Genomic DNA, 19,688 nt, shown 5'->3' with positions numbered 1-19,688 from the left:
ATTGCCAACAGGTTATTTATATCTTCTTATACCTATCTATCTCTCTAAAATATATGGAGAACAAGGGTGGTTTCGGAACTTTGTGGTATTCCAGTTGAAACCTTTAAATAAGTTAATTTTTCTACTTCGCCCTCTTTAATAATCGAGACACTATGCATTCTGCTGCCTAGATAATTAGATATTAGGCCTAAAGCCTGACCAGAAAAAACAAAAAAAATGCAACGTCGTTAAAAGTAACTCATGATATATCGTGTTAAAGGCTTTGCTAAAGTACAATAATGTGAGCAGTATATTCCGCTTCATATCTTGGGCGGATCTTATTTCATTAGTTATATTAATTACAGTGGTTACTATACTGCAATGTTTATGAAATCCTGACTGGCAGCTAGGAATAATACCAAGTGATTCTGTGTAGTTTGAGATTTGACAATACCGTGTTTTTCTATAATCTCAGAGAGAACTGATAGAACACTTACAGAACCAATACCAAATTCTTAGAGCAGGACTAATTGCAGTATATTGCTATATCTACTTTTTTCTACACCTATTTTTTTTAAATGCGTTTAATTATATTTGGTATAACATTAGCAGATTTACTTTACGTATTGCAAAAATTTAATGTTTACAAACCCTGATGGCAGTAAAAAAACTCGTTTCTATTATGAGAAGAATTTTCATTATCTGAGGTTATTCAACCGGAAACTTTATTTCTTATTTGTTAAAAACTTGTTTAGATACTAAAAAAACAACTAGTGTAAGCGAAATTAAATAAAAATAAAGTTAAAAAAAAGTAAAAATAAAGTAAATATAAATTAAGTAAGTAAAGCGAAAAAGTTTAGTAGATACTGAAAACTCAAATATATTGTATAATCTTGCAATATATTAAAAACAAAAATAAAATGAGTCCATCAATGACATAAAAATGGCGCACTTCCATTTAAATTAAGAAACAAGGCGCCAACTTCCGGTATTTTCGAATGCGCCGTCGGCCCCTATATTAATAGTAGATACTATACATATCAGGTGCAGAAAGCGACAAATATCGCACGAGTGTGATATATTTGGATCACACCCAAGTCCCAACTCACTTTTCTAGGAGATGTATGTATGTGTTTTCGGAGCAATCAATTAAGGGTGGAAATTGCGTATTTTCGCAGGACTGTGGTAGAAAAAATATTTATATCGAAAATATTTTACTGTGCCGTAAAAGAAACACTCTATATATAATGATCTATTCTATTAGAAGCTTGACACCCCTTGTAGTTTTGGCTTATAGGGGGAAAAATTCCACTCTCGGCTGGAGCTTAGTCATATATAGTAGAACAATAATTAAAAACAGTTTTATGGACTTTGCCCCTTCTGAAAAATCATCTACGAGCACGCTGATATACGCTATTCAAACTTAGATTATAATTACTTTATTAGTTGTCCCTTGTATTCCCTGGGTATTAATAATATTCCTTTTATACTTATATGTATATTATACTATACAGGGTGGCCACTTGAAAACGAAACAGAGTCTATTTTGGGTCCCTCAGAACATTTGCGAAAAAATCCTCGGACCCGTCCATTTTTGATTCAAGGAGGAAACATTTTTTTGCTAGTTTCGCCCCCCTGAGGGCAAAGACCTAGCGGGGGTGACAAGGGCCCCCAAAATTTTAAATGGAACGGGGGGTCGAGTGATACCTTATTTTGAAGGTATTTTTATGTGGATTATAACCCTAAAGTTTTAAATCGTTACTATTTGCCTAGTAGATACGGGGGCTAATAAAAGTTACAAAAACATGTCAACATTTTTTATGAAAAAAAATGCTTGTAAATTTAGCAGTTAAATAAATACAAAAAATGGTGTTCTCCTACATTGTGAACCGTACTTTCTGTTGTTTTTTTTTTAATACCCGTAGGTATCTATGCCAATTGTGCAAGGGAACTCTTGGTTATTGTTGATTTGAACTCTGGGTTGATACTGTTATTATAGTAACATTTTGAAGTTTAATAGTGGTTGTCAATTACTGCTGTCAGATCATAGTGTGTCAAACAAATAGCTCTTTAAAGTTAGTTAGTTACAACATTGAGTGTGATAATGGTTTATTAACTTGCTTAAAGAGTTGAAATAATTTCTCTTTTCTTTGCGTATAATGAAAATGCTAATAGAACTGCCCAGCTCTTTAACACACTACAACACCCTAATCGACAGGTCCATCGCAAATACATTTTGGAATTGGTTCAAACAATTGAACAATTTCTACAATAAAACACCCTTCAAATAAAAAAATCTTTCTGACCGTTACAAAACTTTACCAAGAATATACAGTTTTACCAACACATATTTTAAAATATCCTAAGATTGTACAATAAAATACCTATAAATATCTAAGTTGTTTTCTCTTCTTCATAAAGCCAACCATCGCAAATCAAATAAATAACTATAATTAAGATTTGCGATAAGACGCAATTTTTCTAAAACTTGTTTGCATTTCCTTACTTATCTCCAACTGGTCATCTTATCTTGATCACAGCAAGTACAGCAAACTTCGGGTATTATTTCTCAAAAGTTTTAAATTAAATAATTTTAATATGTTTTAATATTAACTCTAATATACATCTATAAGCCTATATTACAACTAGTTCAATAAATCAGATTATTTTTATTATTAATTATTTATTTACCATATTATGCAATCCAAATTATGAAACGTTGCCTTAATTTAACCAACCCGACCTTCTAACAAATTGCGATCAATGGTCACCCTCGAATTTGATCATCAATATACGATGGAAATTTGGTAAAGCTTCATTCATTTACCACAAAACGAGAGAAATAAATTCCAATAAAATTGGTCCGAAAATGTAAAACCAATTTAAATTTTCACCGAAAAAATAAGGACCAATATCGAATTTTTTACCTCAATTTTAAAAAATCTAATAGTTTAAGTACAATACATAGATTGAGTTTTTTGATACTCGGTACCAGAATCTTGGAAACAACATCAGGTGCAAAGACATTTAAATTGACAAAAACTTGCATCTTTGTGAGTACTCTCAAAGCTAATTTTAATTTTACGAAATTTGACAGCAATCAATAAACAGCGTATTTCCTAACTGCGGTAAGAAACTTCAAAGGGTGATTCGTCAAGTAGTTTTAAGAAAAAAAAGGCCCTATGAACATATTATTGAGAAAAAATATTACGCCAATGATTTTTTTTGTAGTTTTTATATTTTGTTAACAACCAAAAATACAACCTTTTAATCTTTTGTGTTTTACATCTAGAACCGTTTTCAAGAAAAACGAGAAAAAATCATTTATTCTAAAAACTATCCACGGAAAACAAAATAACCACCAAAATTAAATAATTTGAATCATTACAAAGCAAATGAGCAAAGGTCTAAAAAAACTGAAAAGCAGCAAATTCGGTTTTAAAAAGACGCAATAGTTGCATTAAAAATATGGCCGGAATTTTCTGGATTTAATGGAAAAAAATTGTTAAAATATTACAGATTTTTTATTTATTACTAATAATAGGCTCAGTAAGTAAGTCGCTATTTTGTTTATTTACCTTTTTTCATAGACAGTTAAATTAAATAGAGATATGTCGTAAAAGTACTATTTTAAGACTTATTATAAATGAAGATACATTATAAGAATCGAAATAAAATAAATTCTCTATTTACTCAGAATAAAAATTAACATGTCTTATATCAAAAATGACATGTGGCGCGAAAAAACTTCTTATGTCATTTCGTTCAAAATTAGTTTGCACATCGAATTTTATATCAATATTTTTATAAGAATAAAATTTACGAAATCTTTAAAACACTTTCCATAGAATTTTCGACATATCTATCGACAGCTGTCAAATTATCGAAAACTACATTTTGGTTTTAAATAGTACTTAAAAGACCAAAATTTTTGGATTATTTAGAATTTTGTTTCTTCTGAATGAAAAGCTCAACCTGAACGTAATTTCACTAAAGTCTGGTTTATCTAGCTTATCTAGAAACGTTCTAGAACTTACTACAGAATATGCCTACGATATTCGAAATATCATAAGTTTATTATGACATTTTTGTACTATGAGGGTAGTTCTGATATTGACGTTAGCAGTGAAATCAGAAACATGTCATAATAATAAGGATTCTAACTTGTAGAAGGCCATAGATAGAATAAAATAAGATAAATAATATATTCGAATACGTATATCATTTGCCTCTTGTAAGTTAATTAAAATGTTAAAAAATCATAACAAACAACAAAAGACATTAATTTTATTACACCCTCAAACTCGGTAGCAAGGTAAATAACTTTGAAACAAACATGTTTTAAGCCGGATTCACATAAATAAAAATTTGTGTTGTGTGCGGTATTTCACGCTAATTTACTCATATATAATTATACGTACCGCGTTTTGATTTTTTTTTTCAAAAAAAAAGGCAAAATGGAAGCGAAAAAATACTAAAAATCCTAGTTGATAAGGTAACCGTAGGACAATTTTATAATCTCTTATATATTCAATATATTTTATGTATTATTCGTTCTGGTTAATTTGATTTGAGCAAAAATTATGAAAAAGGATAAAAACTTCAGGCAAGCAATTGCAGTTAAGGAAATCTTTATTCAGCGAGAGTTCCATGTGAATTGAAAAAGTCGGTAATACCTATATACAAAAGAAAAAAACATATTTGCTTGCAAATGATCGTTCCGTGTATTTGATTAACAATACAGCTAAAACTTACATAAAAAACAAAATTACAAGTGACATAGAAAATTTTAATATTCTTTCGTCCAAGCAGTATGATTTTCGACAAGGGAGATCCACGGATGATGCAGTTTATGAAGTTTATTGACTATAATGTAATTGAAAATAAAAAACCTTTAGTAGGTAATATTTTTAGATCTAGCAAAATAATGTTTCTCATATTATTCTTTTAGACAAGTTAAACCACTATGGGGTCAGGAGAGTTTGCCAAAATTTAATAAAGAACTATCTTCAAGATAAGCAACAGTGCGTACAAATTGAAAATAAGCAAAGTGAGTTAAAAATAATTCAATGTTGTGTTCCTTAAGAAACTATAATTAGGCCACCTCTGTTTGCACTATATATCAATGATTTGCTAAATATAAATACATCAAACTTATATCATATGCTGATGACACCGCTCTTCTTCTACAGAGAAATACGTGAAATGTAACAGTAGCTAAAACTTAATTTGCAAAGGTTTATAAATGGTTGAGTGAAAATCGTTTAACATTAACATAGAAAAAACAAAGTTTATGCGTTTTAGTATCCTTGACTTACATAATTATCAGACTAATACTATAACCTTTTATTATACCTTCAAATGTTTAAATAGGCATGTCGGTGTACTGAAGTTATAAAAAAAGTTAAACGTATTAAATATTTTGGTGTATATATTATATATTAAATATTAAATGGGAACCCAAGTAGAAAGCACAGTTCAACTACAGTACAAATTCTATTAGATGAGAAACTGCATGCCTATTAATGTTTGAAACTGCCATCTAAACAAAAACAAATTTTTAAAATATTTATAAGAAGCCTTTTAAGACGATGTTTTTTTTGTAAATTTTAAGAAATTAATTGTAAGTATAATTATTAGAAAGTACACAATTAATCAGTGCTATCCTGATGAGTATATATGATGGATTATTTGTTGGGTTTATGTGTCTCTTCATTGTTCAGCGAATCTATTATTTTTGTTTTTCTTTTTCGTTGTTATACTAAAGAGTGTCTAAGTTAAGAAGTGTGCTACAGTTAAATGGACTTAAAAAGTCCTCTATCTAAAGTTTCAGAGTCTTAACTAGTCGAACTGCAAAGATTTGTCAAGAGATAAATATTTACGTGGTGGAAATTCTTGACAACATTTAAATTTGCGTCGCAAATATTTTTGCATTTTAAAATACAGATCATACACACAGAGATTGACACAGCAAGTTTTTTCAAAAGATAAAGGAGGGTAAGTTTCGATTATGCGTCTGACTGTTGCGCCAGCTACCCTCTCGAATAGTTTTAGAAAACATAGTAATTGATAAAAAATTTGTTACATCTTCAAACTCGGTGGGAGAAGAAAAGAATATAAAATACATAAAACATCTTGGAGGCACGCTTTTTTCAAGGGATCGAGAAGTTAGAGCCAACCCAACCCAACCCATCTTCAAATAGCTTTAAAAAATCATTATCAACTATTTATGAGTGGCCTATACCCTTTCATCCCCTACATGTATCTCTATTCTCTAAGATACAGTAAAGTAAAAAAGTATGGAAAGTTTTAATAATGTTCGTATAAATAAACAATAAATTTGTCAGGAACCATTTAAACAGTGCTGAAATATATGTTTTACAAATTAATTTATTTAGTTTATCAAATCAAGGCACCCTTATTTTTCATGTGATTTAAAACAAAAAGTTAAGGATTTATTTAAAATGGGAAGAAAAAGGTCGTTCATTGTAAAATCATTTATCGTATATCCCTACCGGCAGCCTCCGATATTTTACGGACGATAGACATAGCGAAACGCATGCGCATTAATCTAGTTTACATGATTGCCAAATAATAATAATTAGTAATTCAAATTTATTTAGACCACGACCAACTCAAATCTAAATTCCAATGTCTTGACAAAATTCAAGAGAATTATTAATAAAATATCTATAGTCTTTTTAATATTAATTAAAAATTAGATTAGAAAATTTAAGGAGTAATCAAAGGAAACAATGAAAATGAATTTCTTGGAAATAAAGCTTTCTGCTATCGTTAGGTTAGTGGTAAACGTGTCACCTATTTCGAAAACACTTTTTTGAGAAGCTGTCAAACAGCGGCTAAGATAACATTTACGTCTAGGTTAAGCGTCAAAACATATGCATCTTCGAAAACTCTCTAATAGAACCATAAGAAACCGTCGTCTCGAAGGTCTTTATGGAAGAGTAGCTGTTAAAAAGCCGCTTTTATGTAAGAAAAATATAAAGTACCAATTGAAGTTTGCTAGAGCTTATCATACTTGGTTACACGCAAAATGAAATATCTGTGAAGTGATGAACGCAAATTTTCACTGTTTGAATTTGATGATAATAATTATGTAAGGCGGCCGGCAGGTGCAAGATTTAAATCAAAGTACCAAATTCGTACTGTGAAGCATGGAGGAGGGAATATAATGCAGATGTTTTTCTTAATCTGGGACAGGGCCAATCAATCATTCCAGTACCGCTTTCAATACAAAGAAATATAGGAAAATACAATTCCATTCATTTGCAGTAGAGGATATGCCATTGCAGTGGATTTTTCAACAGGACAATGATATGAAACATTCTTCCAAACTACTAAAAGATTTATTTCACGGAAAAACATAACTATACTTGAATGGCCATCTCAATCCATACACTTAAATCCTATTGAACATCTTTGCCGCCGGATTCGGACCCATTCTGATACTAAAAATCAACAACAATAGTTTAATATTATAAAATTATAGTAGTCATAACTTCCCCTTGAAAATCTCCAGAAATTGGTTTAATCTGTGCCTAGAAGATGGCAGGCAGACTTACATGCTAAAGAATATTCTACAAAATACTTAATAAATGTGTATCATTATGTTTATAAATTATTTTTAATATTTATTTCCAACATTTACTTGAAAATTTCTTATGATTAAAAAAAAATGAAACAATAAATAAAATTATATTTATTTATTATAAAAAATTAGTTAATATAACTTTAACTTATATACTAAATATGAGTAAGCTGCAATAATAGTCAGAAACCAAATATACTTATTATCTTAAAAAGTTTCCATACTTTTTTCCACTACTGTATCTTCATCCCTAAATGATATATCTACTCGAATTCATTATTGAGTATTCTATACTATCAACAGACAAATTTTTAAAGCGCAATACGTTTTAGATTAATAATTTTATTGAATTTTTTTAATATTTGTTTATATGAATATTTGTTTTATTTTAAATACATAACATACAATTTTTTTCCATAAATAGCTTTAGCATTTCTTACCCTTTTCTCAACACTATTTTAAAAGTTTAAAATCGGATTTATTGTTTCAATATAAAAGAAAATGTTACCAGCTCAACTTATATGTAAAAATGTAATTTTCGTTTTCTAAAATATTTTTTAATTAGGAATGTTATTTTCTTAAACATTCCTAATTAAGTTTAACCAACGCTTTCTCGTAGGCCAGGGTTCTTACAGCTTATATTAAATCCAATGATTTGTTCGAATTATGGACAAATTGAATAAACAATTATAGTTATGTAGATACTGAATAGTTTAATGCTAAATGCGACGACATAAATATTTATAGAACGAAATACGATACGACCTTGAATTTATCGTTAAATTATTGTTGTTGTAAATTAAAGTGTTCAATACATAATCGTGTACAAAAAAACAGTACCTCGAATTTCATCTGCGACCTCCCCATAACCCGTGTTAGGTAAAGGGCTCACTTTGGCTTGCATTTTAAACTTCAAGGCAAATTGTTCATAAGTTTAATAATTTAAAAAAAAAAAACTTTAAAAAGTGCTAAGAAAATTTGAATAGTTTTCAAGCAACAAATGCAATTTTACTGTTTAGGTCAAGCACAATAACACAATTAAAGTAGAACAAATTTTCACTTTTCGCGTAATGTTACACACATTTTTGTTTGGTGTCTTGTAAATACAATTGACCGCGACCCGCGACGGCGACAAACAAGTGACTGGCGTCGGTGCACGTGCGACGCCGATTTGATTCACTGGACTCGACGGTGGCGTGGGTGAGCGTCGTGACGCCGGCGAGGGTTTCAATCGACCCGCAATAAAACAACTCATGCTCTTTTATTATTTAGATAATTTTACTTAACTTTGTCAAAGCCTAAATCCTTCAGAGGACGTATTATATTACTTCCAGTTATTGCTATTTGATTTTAATAAATGTACAACATCTTGTCAGGATGTATTACAACAATGAACTTGTAAAGAGTAAACTTTAAAACTGTAGCAAAACAATAAATGTACTTACATTCACTTGTGGTGTATATTTTGATAACGTCTAGAATACAGAATGATAGATGTATTGCTTACGTCAGGATTCGAGATCATTGATATGAGAGGATACGATACTACATACCTAAAAAGTAAAAGGTGCCTGTGAGCAAATAATTTACCCTATAATTAAATTATACCTTATAATTATATTATAATTATAGTTATTGTGAATGTTCAAGAAAAGAGTTTTACACAAGGCTATTTCAGGTCTATAGCACCTGTACCCAATACCATAAAACTATCAATAAGACTAACATCCTTCAAATTATAGACCTCAGCAGACCTTGCTAAAGAGTTGTTCTCCAATCCAGGTAGAATAAAACCCGATATCCAGCATTAGAAATCATGTTGATGAGATAGTGCTCGCAAACATTTTACATTTTACAAAACAACACACTGATGTAATGACCAATTACACAGTTTACAAAAGGTGCCAAAACACTCTGGGTTGCACTAGTGTCACACACCCACTTACACTAGCTAGCGTTGTTTTACGTACCAAGATATCAGGTCACTACCCTAAGCACGGAAGGATGCGCATTTAAATATTACTTTCTTTATACTGATAATGATTAAAATAATAGGAAACACATAAGGTAAAAAGGCACTAACCACAACACTAAGGAAAAGTTAGGGAAGAACAAGTGGACACTGCTGCGCGACTGTTGTCGAGTAAAATTACCGTCAAACTGAATTCTAAAAAGGATCATTTTAGAAATATACCTTACAAGAATCCTGTTAAATATCTGTTATCGCCTATATGCGTTTAAGATTTTGTAGAGATCAACATTCCCACACATTATGACTTTCTCCGAGCTGATCTTTTTACCTAAATAAGTGCTATTCCTGTTTATTTTGTCATCTCCGAAGAACCTCTTAAGATTTAAAAATTCTCACAGGCAGCTCTTAACTGTACATGTCCACTCTTAATATTCCCATCGGTTATCGTTGCCTTTTTCGATTATTTTTGATGCGTAACAAAATCCAGACAAAATAAGTTCACGTCTTACAACTTTCTTTATTAGGCTTTAATGTTACTTCTGGATTTATTTATATAATAAAAACCCAATGGAGCAGACAACGAACAGTATGTGAAAGGCGGTCCATCCAGGACGCCTATACCGATTTTATTATTAAGTCTGGCAATACCTTCTTTAATAATAATAGTAATAAGAAATACACGATAAAGTCTAGAGCTAATCAGTGCCAATATAATTTCAAGAAAATAATGCAATAGATGGTTACCCAGACAGCACACATCCTCCAATGAATATTCAGTATTTATTTATTTATCTTTATTTGCCAATAGGCCAGAGCCCAATTACAGGAAAATCGAAATTAGCAACACATGAAGTACTAAACAAAAAAAAACTATACTATCAACTAAATCACTCAACAGAGCCAGAGTTAAAATTAACTTGAATAAAGTAAAATAAAGTTCTGAGTAATATTCAAAAGAAAGATACATACAAACCTGGAAGGTACTGTACCTTAAATAAATTATTTATTAATTCAGAAAAATGTCATTTTATACTTTTTAGCAGAAAACCATCTCGGACACAAAACAAATGTGATGTCTATCTCGGGGGCACTATCTTGAAGTATGTAGATTCATTAAACCTACTATAGAATATGTGACAGTAGCTTGGAATCCGATGTATCACAAATATATTGACCAAATTGAAAGGGTATAACACAAGTTTGTAAATATAGTAAATTTCCGCTTTAATAGACAAAGACATTTTTTTACTTATTATGATAACTTAAAGTATTATGGTATAAAGCCCTTAGAGAGTCGTAAAAGCAATTTTGATTTCATTTTGATTTATAAAATTATTATTAATTTAACAGACTGCCCTTCCTGCCTGGAAAATTTACATATCAACGTTGATCCTTATATTTTGCGTAATAGATCGACCTTTAGCATCTCAAGATATTCTTCAAACTATTTGTCTAACTCTCCATTGTTCAGATGCGCCCGTAGTTTTAATAATTTTCAAGAAACTAATTTGAATAATGATATATTTTTCTCCAGTATGGCTTCATTTAAGCGATACTTAAGAAATTCTACCTAATTTCGCAAAGAACGATAAATATTGTCCTATTTTTCCTATTGTCATTATTCATATGTATGTATGTTTTTTTATTGTTTATAAGAGATACTATTAAATAAGTTAGTTAGGTTTATATTGCTTGGTATATTTGTCAGGTTTGGTGAAAGTGTAATGTTTGGCAAAGCGTTTACTTGTATTTAAATTCATAAGATATTTTGTGCTTTCTTGTTATTGGATTGCTTAGCCTATCTGTAGGAGAGCCTTGTACTTAAATAAATAAATAAAGATATAAACCAGACGCAGAAAAAGTCAACCCATCTTCCAGCGACTATCCAACTCACGTGTATCAAACCTCAAAATTAATTACCTGTGAACTTAGAACATTAAAAGAACATTGAATGGCCTTTCAATGTTCTAAGCCTGTGAAACTAGGTGCCTCAAAAGAGCATTATCGTAGAAAGTAAATTGCTAAACAGCCTATAATTCTGAAAAATAAACCCCAATAGCCTTGAGGAAGCAGCTACTATACAGTCCTTCCGAACGAACCACCTTTAAAAAACGAAATCTCAATCTAGATTTACAGGAGGACGTTAATTTTATATTTGACAAAGTTCTGTCAATCACCTCCTCACATCCAGCTAACTTGATATGTCAAATGGGAATCCCCATCGTGTGACACAGCATTGTCAGGAGCATTAAAATGACTATTCAACAATGCCGCCACAAAAAATTAAATCGGTTGACGTACCGGCGAATAGTGAGCTAAAATGGCTGGTAGTAATGAATAGTTTATCGATGTCATACTTTGGTATGTCAAATGGCTATCCTATAGTGTGATACATCATTTTAAAGATCCTACAATCAACCACCCAACGGTGTTTACAAAATGTAAACTTATAAACAGTAGGGGTGTAAAAAATAAACAATTTAATCAGTTCACAGAATTTATTTTATTAAGTGCTCAAAATGTGCTCCGTTATTCGCGACAGAATAATAAAGTCTGTTTTGAAATTCCTCACGAACATTAGGTATAAAGTATCGATTCTTTAAGTCATGAATAGTTTCAGGTGGGGTTTTATAAACTCGTTGGAAATACAAATTTTTTTCGTTTAGCATCCTAACACTATTTTTATCCACCTGGTTTTCTAAAGATTGAACGATTCAAAGATATATTGTATTTTTGAGGAGGATTTTTTGGAATCTCCTCAAAACAAGAATATAACCTCTAACTGGATGGCTGGTATGTCAACCGATTTAATTTTTTTTGACACTGTTGAATAGACATTTTAATGCTGCTTACAATGAGTAAGCACCACACGAGTGTGTTCACGATGTGTCACACGATAGGAGTTCTCATTTGACATATTAAAGTGAGATTAGCTGGAGGTGAAAAGGTGATTGACAGAACTTTTTCAAGTAAAAAATTAAATGTTCTTCTGTATATCTAGATTGACGTGTTTTTTTTTTAAGAAGTTGTTAAGGGTTGTTCGTTTGGAAATGAAAGCACTGTATAATTACTATGAGGGATAAATGTAACCCTATCCTCAAAAGTAATTCCTAGGTCCTTAAGCAATTTTGTTCTGGATAAAGTAAAATTGGCAATGGTATAGTTAAATATTATTGGGGTTTTGATTCTATAATAAGAAATAATCCAGCATTTAGAAACGTTAAGATTTAAATGATTGCAATCACACCAATTCTTAACCGGGTTGATATTGCTTAATAAGCAATTGAATAAGCAATCCTTCTTGTCCGTGAGACGTCAGAAGATTTTCAGATAGTCAGCATAGGCTACTTTGCAGCAAGAGATATTTGAAATTAGATCATTGACATACAGGTTGAATAGTAGTGGACCTAATTGAACTCCTGTGGAACTTTCTATAAATTGTTAATGACCAATGAGATAAGATGATAAAAAAACAAATAGATAATCTGAAAATCTTAAGAACTATGAATTTTTTTAATTGGAAAATAATACAATGACAAACAAAACCAAATACACCCCTTTAAATTATAAGGAGACTTTTTGTAACGTGAAAAGGTGGGAATTTGATGTTATCTTAAAGCCAGAAATGGACATCTATTCAAGCGAATTCGGAAGTTATTATACACTGAAACAGCTTTAAAAAGAAAACATCTTCCAAATAAGGCCATAAGACGATAACGAGGAGACGATAATTTATTTATACATCTAAAATCAAAGTCGTGCTTATCTTTTCGAAAACTGAGTTTTTCATGAAGGTAAGCAGGGGATGAGGTACCAAGCAATCGATGCCCAAAAACTGCCATCTGATGAAAACAAAAGATTTTCTGCACGCAAACATTCAAAAGTACACATTTTTTCGATTTTGAAGCTTCTGCAAATGATATCTTGTTTTTATCTAAACCTGGAGTATAGACAATATCGCAGTAGTTCATAATGAAAGTACTAAAAACTCGCATAATTTCTTTCTTACTTTAAAGTTAATAATACTTTTATCAGCGTACAATAGTTTGAGCGCAAATTAGGATTTTTTAATTACGTTAGAAATATGTATTTTAAATCTCATTAAATCTCAAATCACCCTCGAAAATTACAACAAGATTTTTTATGTTATCAACTATTTTCAACTAGGTCCTCCTCCCCCCACGAAGAGTTTTAAATTATCCAAACGATTTTTTTTATTATTTTTTGAAAACCAGCACATTACAGAACACTATGATTAATTTTAACTTATAGCTCGACGAAAATGTTGAAACACCTAACAAATCTTCGTTTATTTACTACAACCCCTAATACATCATCAGCTTTAAAAGAATAATAAATTTCCGTATCATCCGCAAAGCCCTCAATACCGCAATATTTAACAATCTGCTATATACATTAAAAATAAGATAGGACCCAAGACGGATGCTTATGGTACACCAGAAAATATATAAGAGGTATTTGACTAAGCTTGATTTTCTAAGACCACCAGCTGCTTCTTCTCAGAAAGATAAGACCTAAAGAAGTTTAATGAATTATCATCGAATTCATAATAGACCAATTTTGCTAAAAGCAGGCTTGTGATCCAACGTATTGAAAGCTTTAGAGAAGTAAGGCAATACGAGTGCTGTAGTGTCACCCCTATCCAAAGCCTCAATGATTTCTTGGGATCCTCCGGAATTATGTTACTGTGATACAAATCTCATAAATTTGTAGTTAAATAAAGTTTTAAAATTACTGCAACAATTGATATTGGTCTAAGGTCTCAATATTCCTTTGGACTACTGACTTTATAGCTAAAGGCATTATAAGAGAAATATTCCAAACATCAGGAAAATAGTCCCTTTTCAAATAGTAGTTTATAATATGTTAATGTTAAATGTTAAATTAGTTAAATGAGGAGCAAGATGTTGAATGCAATGTTGGAGCATATTCGCTGAGATACAGTCACTACCAATGGCATAAGCTTTGAGATCTAAAACTATTGTTGAAAATTAGTTAGAGATCGGGAATAAATTTACTATTAAGAAAATATTTATCTGTTTCTGGGCAGCTATCTAAAGGACTATAAACTGTCAGGATTTTGAAGGTTTACAGGTATAGAATGGTTAGAAGAATTTTTTAGACTAAGGTTATTTATTGCTTTTCATAATTTTTCTACCAAACCAGGAATGAATATAGTTAATATTATCGCAATTTTTCTTTCCAGCAAGAAAATTGATTTTGTCAAAAAACTTAAAATTGCAGTAGAAAAGACCTATACTTTATTTCTTTACTTTTAACCTTTATCCTGATGTCACAAAGTATTACCTGGTGATTGGAAATTAAATCAGCATTTATAGTATAATAACGTACGACATTTGTGAGCGTAGTTAATTGGATAATTTATGGAATAATAATGGATATCCTATGCACAATAATTTTTGGCAATTTAATGGATTTTGAAATAAGTTTGTCCAATGGAATTTCATTGATCTTCAAAAAGATGCTTTGAAAAGTATAAGTAGTTTACTTGAGTCCAGTGGATAGATTTTCTTGAGAAGCCATTGGACTCACACATACATAAGATGTCTACCTCTGATCGAAAATGTTTGCTTAAATATTCAGGACGTACGATGGATTTACGAAGTTTCTTAATCACATGGCCTAAAAAAGGGGATGCCATTGAACAAATAAAAAGCCATTGGACTGATATTTTAAAAAATACCTTACATTTGGTCGAAAGTTTATTAAAGCGTTATTGAGTTTATTGATTGGCGAGGATTGGCCAATCGAGTTGCTTGAGAAAGACAATCAGACTCTCTAGGTCAGTATAACAAATTTGTTTGCATATGTATTTATTTTCGTCTATTTTTAACATAATGATCCAAGTTACGTTTGTGAATAAAAATGCTTATAGTAGCAATATGTCCAATAAATGTTCATACTTGTACTAGAAAAGCATTCATGGACATTGTGCATAGTAAACTTGAAGCAAAACACATATATGTCTTAGGAATATAGGAATATAGTCTTAGGAATATAATGTAATTTCCTTTCTATTTTTTTGTAGATAAAGACTTAAAAACCCTCATACAATCACATGTTAACAATATAGTTCCATATATTAGGGTATTTGGTGAGTGGATCGAAAGTCAAACAAAGAATTGAGGCAAGGACTGGTAAAAACTTATTCTCCAGTTTACCAACGATTTTTACATCAATGTTCTCGTATCTAAAGATAATATTCAATTTTTCAGTGAGTACTTAGAACATCCAATATATTTAAATAAAGCAGTAAATATGAGTTGGAATATTGTTGATAAAAGTTCTTAACGAAAAAGATACTTATAGTCTAATATTTTTTTAAGTCTCGGAGCTTATTAAAGTACGGCCTAAAGCTTTATGTTGTGCAAGAGTTGCAAAATTAATTAGTTTCAAAGAATAAACTTTAAAATAAAACGGGTTAGGGCAAAACAATTATAAAGAAGTTTGGGGGAGTTGCAAATTTGCATATTAGTAAGTGAAAATAAATATAAAGATAGTAGTTTGTTTACTTGTAGTTCTTTTTCTTGTATAAATTCACAAAAGTTGCAATATTAAAATAAATACTTTTTTGACATCTCAATAATGTATTTTATTGCAAATAAGTCTAAAATATTTATGTCGTTAATAAGATGTCTTTAAGACTTTCTAAATATATATAGTATCTCTCTGCTATCTGGGGGATCTACATCTATTTTTTGTTTCATAATTATTTAGACATACAAAACAAATTGCTCGGACATCCTTGCCTCATTCACTGGAAGGCTTCATCATGGTCTTTAAAAGTGCTACCTTATATATACCTTTGCATTGACAAATTATTTGTCCAGTGGACAATTTTATTCACTGGTCTACTTTTGTAACATTTGTATTATCTTATGGGCATCCATTGGATTTTTTGAACAAATTATCAGATGTCCGTTGCACCGTTATATTGCCAAAAAGAGGAAACCATTGAATGTCCATGGGACACATTTGTAATGCTTGGGTAGCAAACGAAAACGAATTCGTTAAGAAAAAAATCAACGGCAAAATTAATTATTTTTAAAAAATTTTAAAAGTTAACTATACTGTTTTTTCCTAAATGTCGTTGTTCTCACATAAAACTATCATTATTTTCACCTATTCACTTGAATTTTTGGAAATCTATGCTCTTAGTGTTTACACATGTAGCACTCGTTTTTCTCTTTACATTAAATTTATTCAAAAAATGCAAATACTACAAACATCGCGATTAGCAACATTTTTCACAAGAATTAAACAGCCAAAAGAGGCTAGCCTTCTTTATTTATTTGTTACCACATTCCAAGCTCTACCATCGTATTCCAGAGATGTCCATATTCAACTATAATGAAAACTTGAAAACCTATATCTAGACAAGGCTTTATATCTGCTGTTTTAAATTCAAAAAACATCCCTTTATAAGCTACAAAAAATTATTGTATCATATCTACCTCTATTAGCAATCCGTCTAAATTTACATTATTCATTATTCCCGTTCGTCAGAATTCTTTACAGCCAGAATAATAATAATTCATTCTTACACTTTCTATATTTTGTTAGGAGAGTCTGGATAGCGCTATTGAAGAGCCTTAAATCTTTACGTCAGGACTTCATCGCCCGAATGAAATGCCATAAGACTCTTATAGCGCCTTATGTCATCTTACTCGCTAAAATACGGCTTATTAAATTTTCTGCCACATTTAGGAGTTATTTGTTCGCTAGGTGTTAGTCGAAGCCAAGATTTTTAAATTCCATCTCTCATTGCCTACGGCAATCGAACATACAACTCCGTAAGTATTAAAAACATCAAACCTGAAACTCATATCCTCCAAAAACATGAACCTCAAAGCTCAGGTGTGAATTGCTTGTTGAATGTTTCTTTTTTTTGCTGACATAGCAACAATATTAAAGTAAACTGATGATTGTAATAGAAGCTGCCTGCGTAATGACTAATAAGAGCTAGAGTTTTTTCTGCACAACACGCCGCATTTTCCTCACCCTAAAACCCAATTTCCTATTCTATTTATCCGATTATAAATCTTTATTTTATGGAGGCCTTTATGTTGAATTTGTTCGCTACAATCGTGACCACACGCTTGACTTGACTTGCCTAACATAATTAACGTTTTATCCAAACCTTCTTTCTTAAAATTTACAAAAGAGCTTAAACTATTGCATAAGACTAAATACATTATCACTCTATTTGGGAAAACGCTGTGTCAAATAAATATATACATATTTAAAACTGGATGTTTTAAGTTTTGAGTCACAAAGTTTTACTTTTTATCTAAAAATGCCGGGTTCGGAGGAATTATTAACGCAATAAAAGTCTGATATAGAGTTGAGTTTAACTTTAACTCGTGGTTTATCCATTTCCCACTTTATGCAGAGAAAATTCGTAACGACGTCCACGTATATAGACTTTAGTGTAATGTCGGAGTTCTATTTTCATCCCAAACCAGACTAAGGCGCGAACGTTCACCCTCCACTAAATCAATGTGACAAGAAAAAAGGGAAAAAATAATTGTCGGTCTAAGTATATTCGCGTTTGGTTCCTTTGAGTACGCTGTGTTAAAATTTCTTTCATCCTAATATTAATGAAGATGAAAAAGATGAATAAAGTTTTTCTTTTATTCTTGATTACCAGAAGATTACGTGAATATTGTATTAGGAATCCGCATTTGGGTATCACAATAAGAATAGACAATAAACAGTTTTATCACATTTCGCAAAACGTGAAGAATTCAAGTCTCAATTTCAAATAGTACTAAATTAAATTTGACCTTATCTAAATATTAATTAGAAAGCAATCTAGTCTCTACAATATATTCTCGCGCGTATTATTACTGCAATTTATACTCCTGTGCCAAAAAGAGGACATCGTAAATTGCCTACTAAAAATCCCAATTTAAGAAAATTTTTAGCCCTCATGAGATTTTTAAGTAAATCGATCTCAATTATGAATTTAATCCAATTATGAAAGCTCACGTAGATAAAGTGTGTGCAAATCCAGGATCACTATCATACTTTTCTCATGATATCCAAAAAGAATTCTATTTCTTGGGAACAAAGTTAAATGCAAAGTACTTGCGACGCGAAATGCATTACCAATATCAGATTATAGAAAATCTGAAAGGAGACGGATGAGATATGCATGATTGCATCAAGCATCTTTGCCAGGTATGCATACAGAAGTCCAGAGAAGAATATTGAATATAAATAAGTAGGCAATTTTATTCCGTATAATAATCATTCACTTAGTTTAGTTTGGGTTTATGTTGCTTATGTCAATGCGCAAGCAATTACCTTTTTCAGTTGAATAATATAGACTTGCTTTACAAAATCTACTCAACAATATGAGAGACTCAAAGAATTCATAAAAATTACAATCAAATACCAGTCTGATACTAGATGTAGTGCCAATGCTGCAGCAGTAACTAGTTTATTAACTTAATCAATTACGAAAGGCTCTTGAGAATTTACGACATACATAAAAAATTGAAAATTTTAATAGTTTCAATAATTTCGTTGTTCTTCTACTCTTCTGGGCAAAAATACTTTAAACAATTGACAAAATGAAAAAAAAAATTTTAAACTCTGCTTTGCAGTAGAAATTGACACTACTGGAACCGTTGGTGGATCATCTGCAGGAAGAGAGAATAAGTCTCTGCGATTCTGTTATTTTGAAGGTTAAGTGACTTTGCGGAGAAATAGAAGTGACCATCGAAAAAAAGAACAAGAAGAAAGCGTAAGATGCCAGGGAAGTCGTAGATGATGCAGTTACAAAATGTTTTTTAATTGAAATTCTAGATAAGTTTACTATTAAAGGTTTAAGTCGTCTTTATAAGTATGAGTGAAATTAAAATTTGGGTTTTCTTTGCACATTCGAGGATTATCCAGTCTATAATAAAAAAGCTAGCAATCCAAGTTATTAATTTTTTAAAATGGCAATTTTCTGGCTCAAGTTTACTCAAATGATCTTAACACAAAGATATTTTGTATTCATATACGAGTAAATGATGTTATTGCTCTGTTAAAGGTAGCGAAAAGAAATGCAGAGAAATTAGATCTAAGTTCTGCGGA

The 19,688-nt window shown here is 30.8% G+C and overlaps 1 protein-coding gene across 2 annotated transcripts in view; it reads right to left on the bottom strand.

Annotated features, from left to right (window-relative positions):
- LOC126744291 (uncharacterized) overlaps positions 1 to 8,747 on the bottom strand; it is a 54,166-nt gene extending 45,419 nt beyond the window's left edge. For both annotated transcript variants that reach the window (XM_050451671.1, XM_050451672.1), the window contains exon 1: positions 8,429 to 8,747. In XM_050451671.1, coding sequence (XP_050307628.1) covers positions 8,429 to 8,492 — 64 coding nt within the window. In that variant the 5' untranslated portion in view covers positions 8,493 to 8,747. The remainder of the gene's footprint in view (positions 1 to 8,428) is intronic.
- Between the last annotated feature and the right edge of the window lie 10,941 nt (positions 8,748 to 19,688).

Source organism: Anthonomus grandis, chromosome 13 (assembly GCF_022605725.1).
Source record: "Anthonomus grandis grandis chromosome 13, icAntGran1.3, whole genome shotgun sequence".
NCBI classification, from domain to species: Eukaryota; Metazoa; Arthropoda; class Insecta; order Coleoptera; family Curculionidae; genus Anthonomus; species Anthonomus grandis.
The sequence above is the reverse complement of the archived record's forward strand: the minus strand, read 5'-3'. Positions and strand labels throughout refer to the sequence as shown.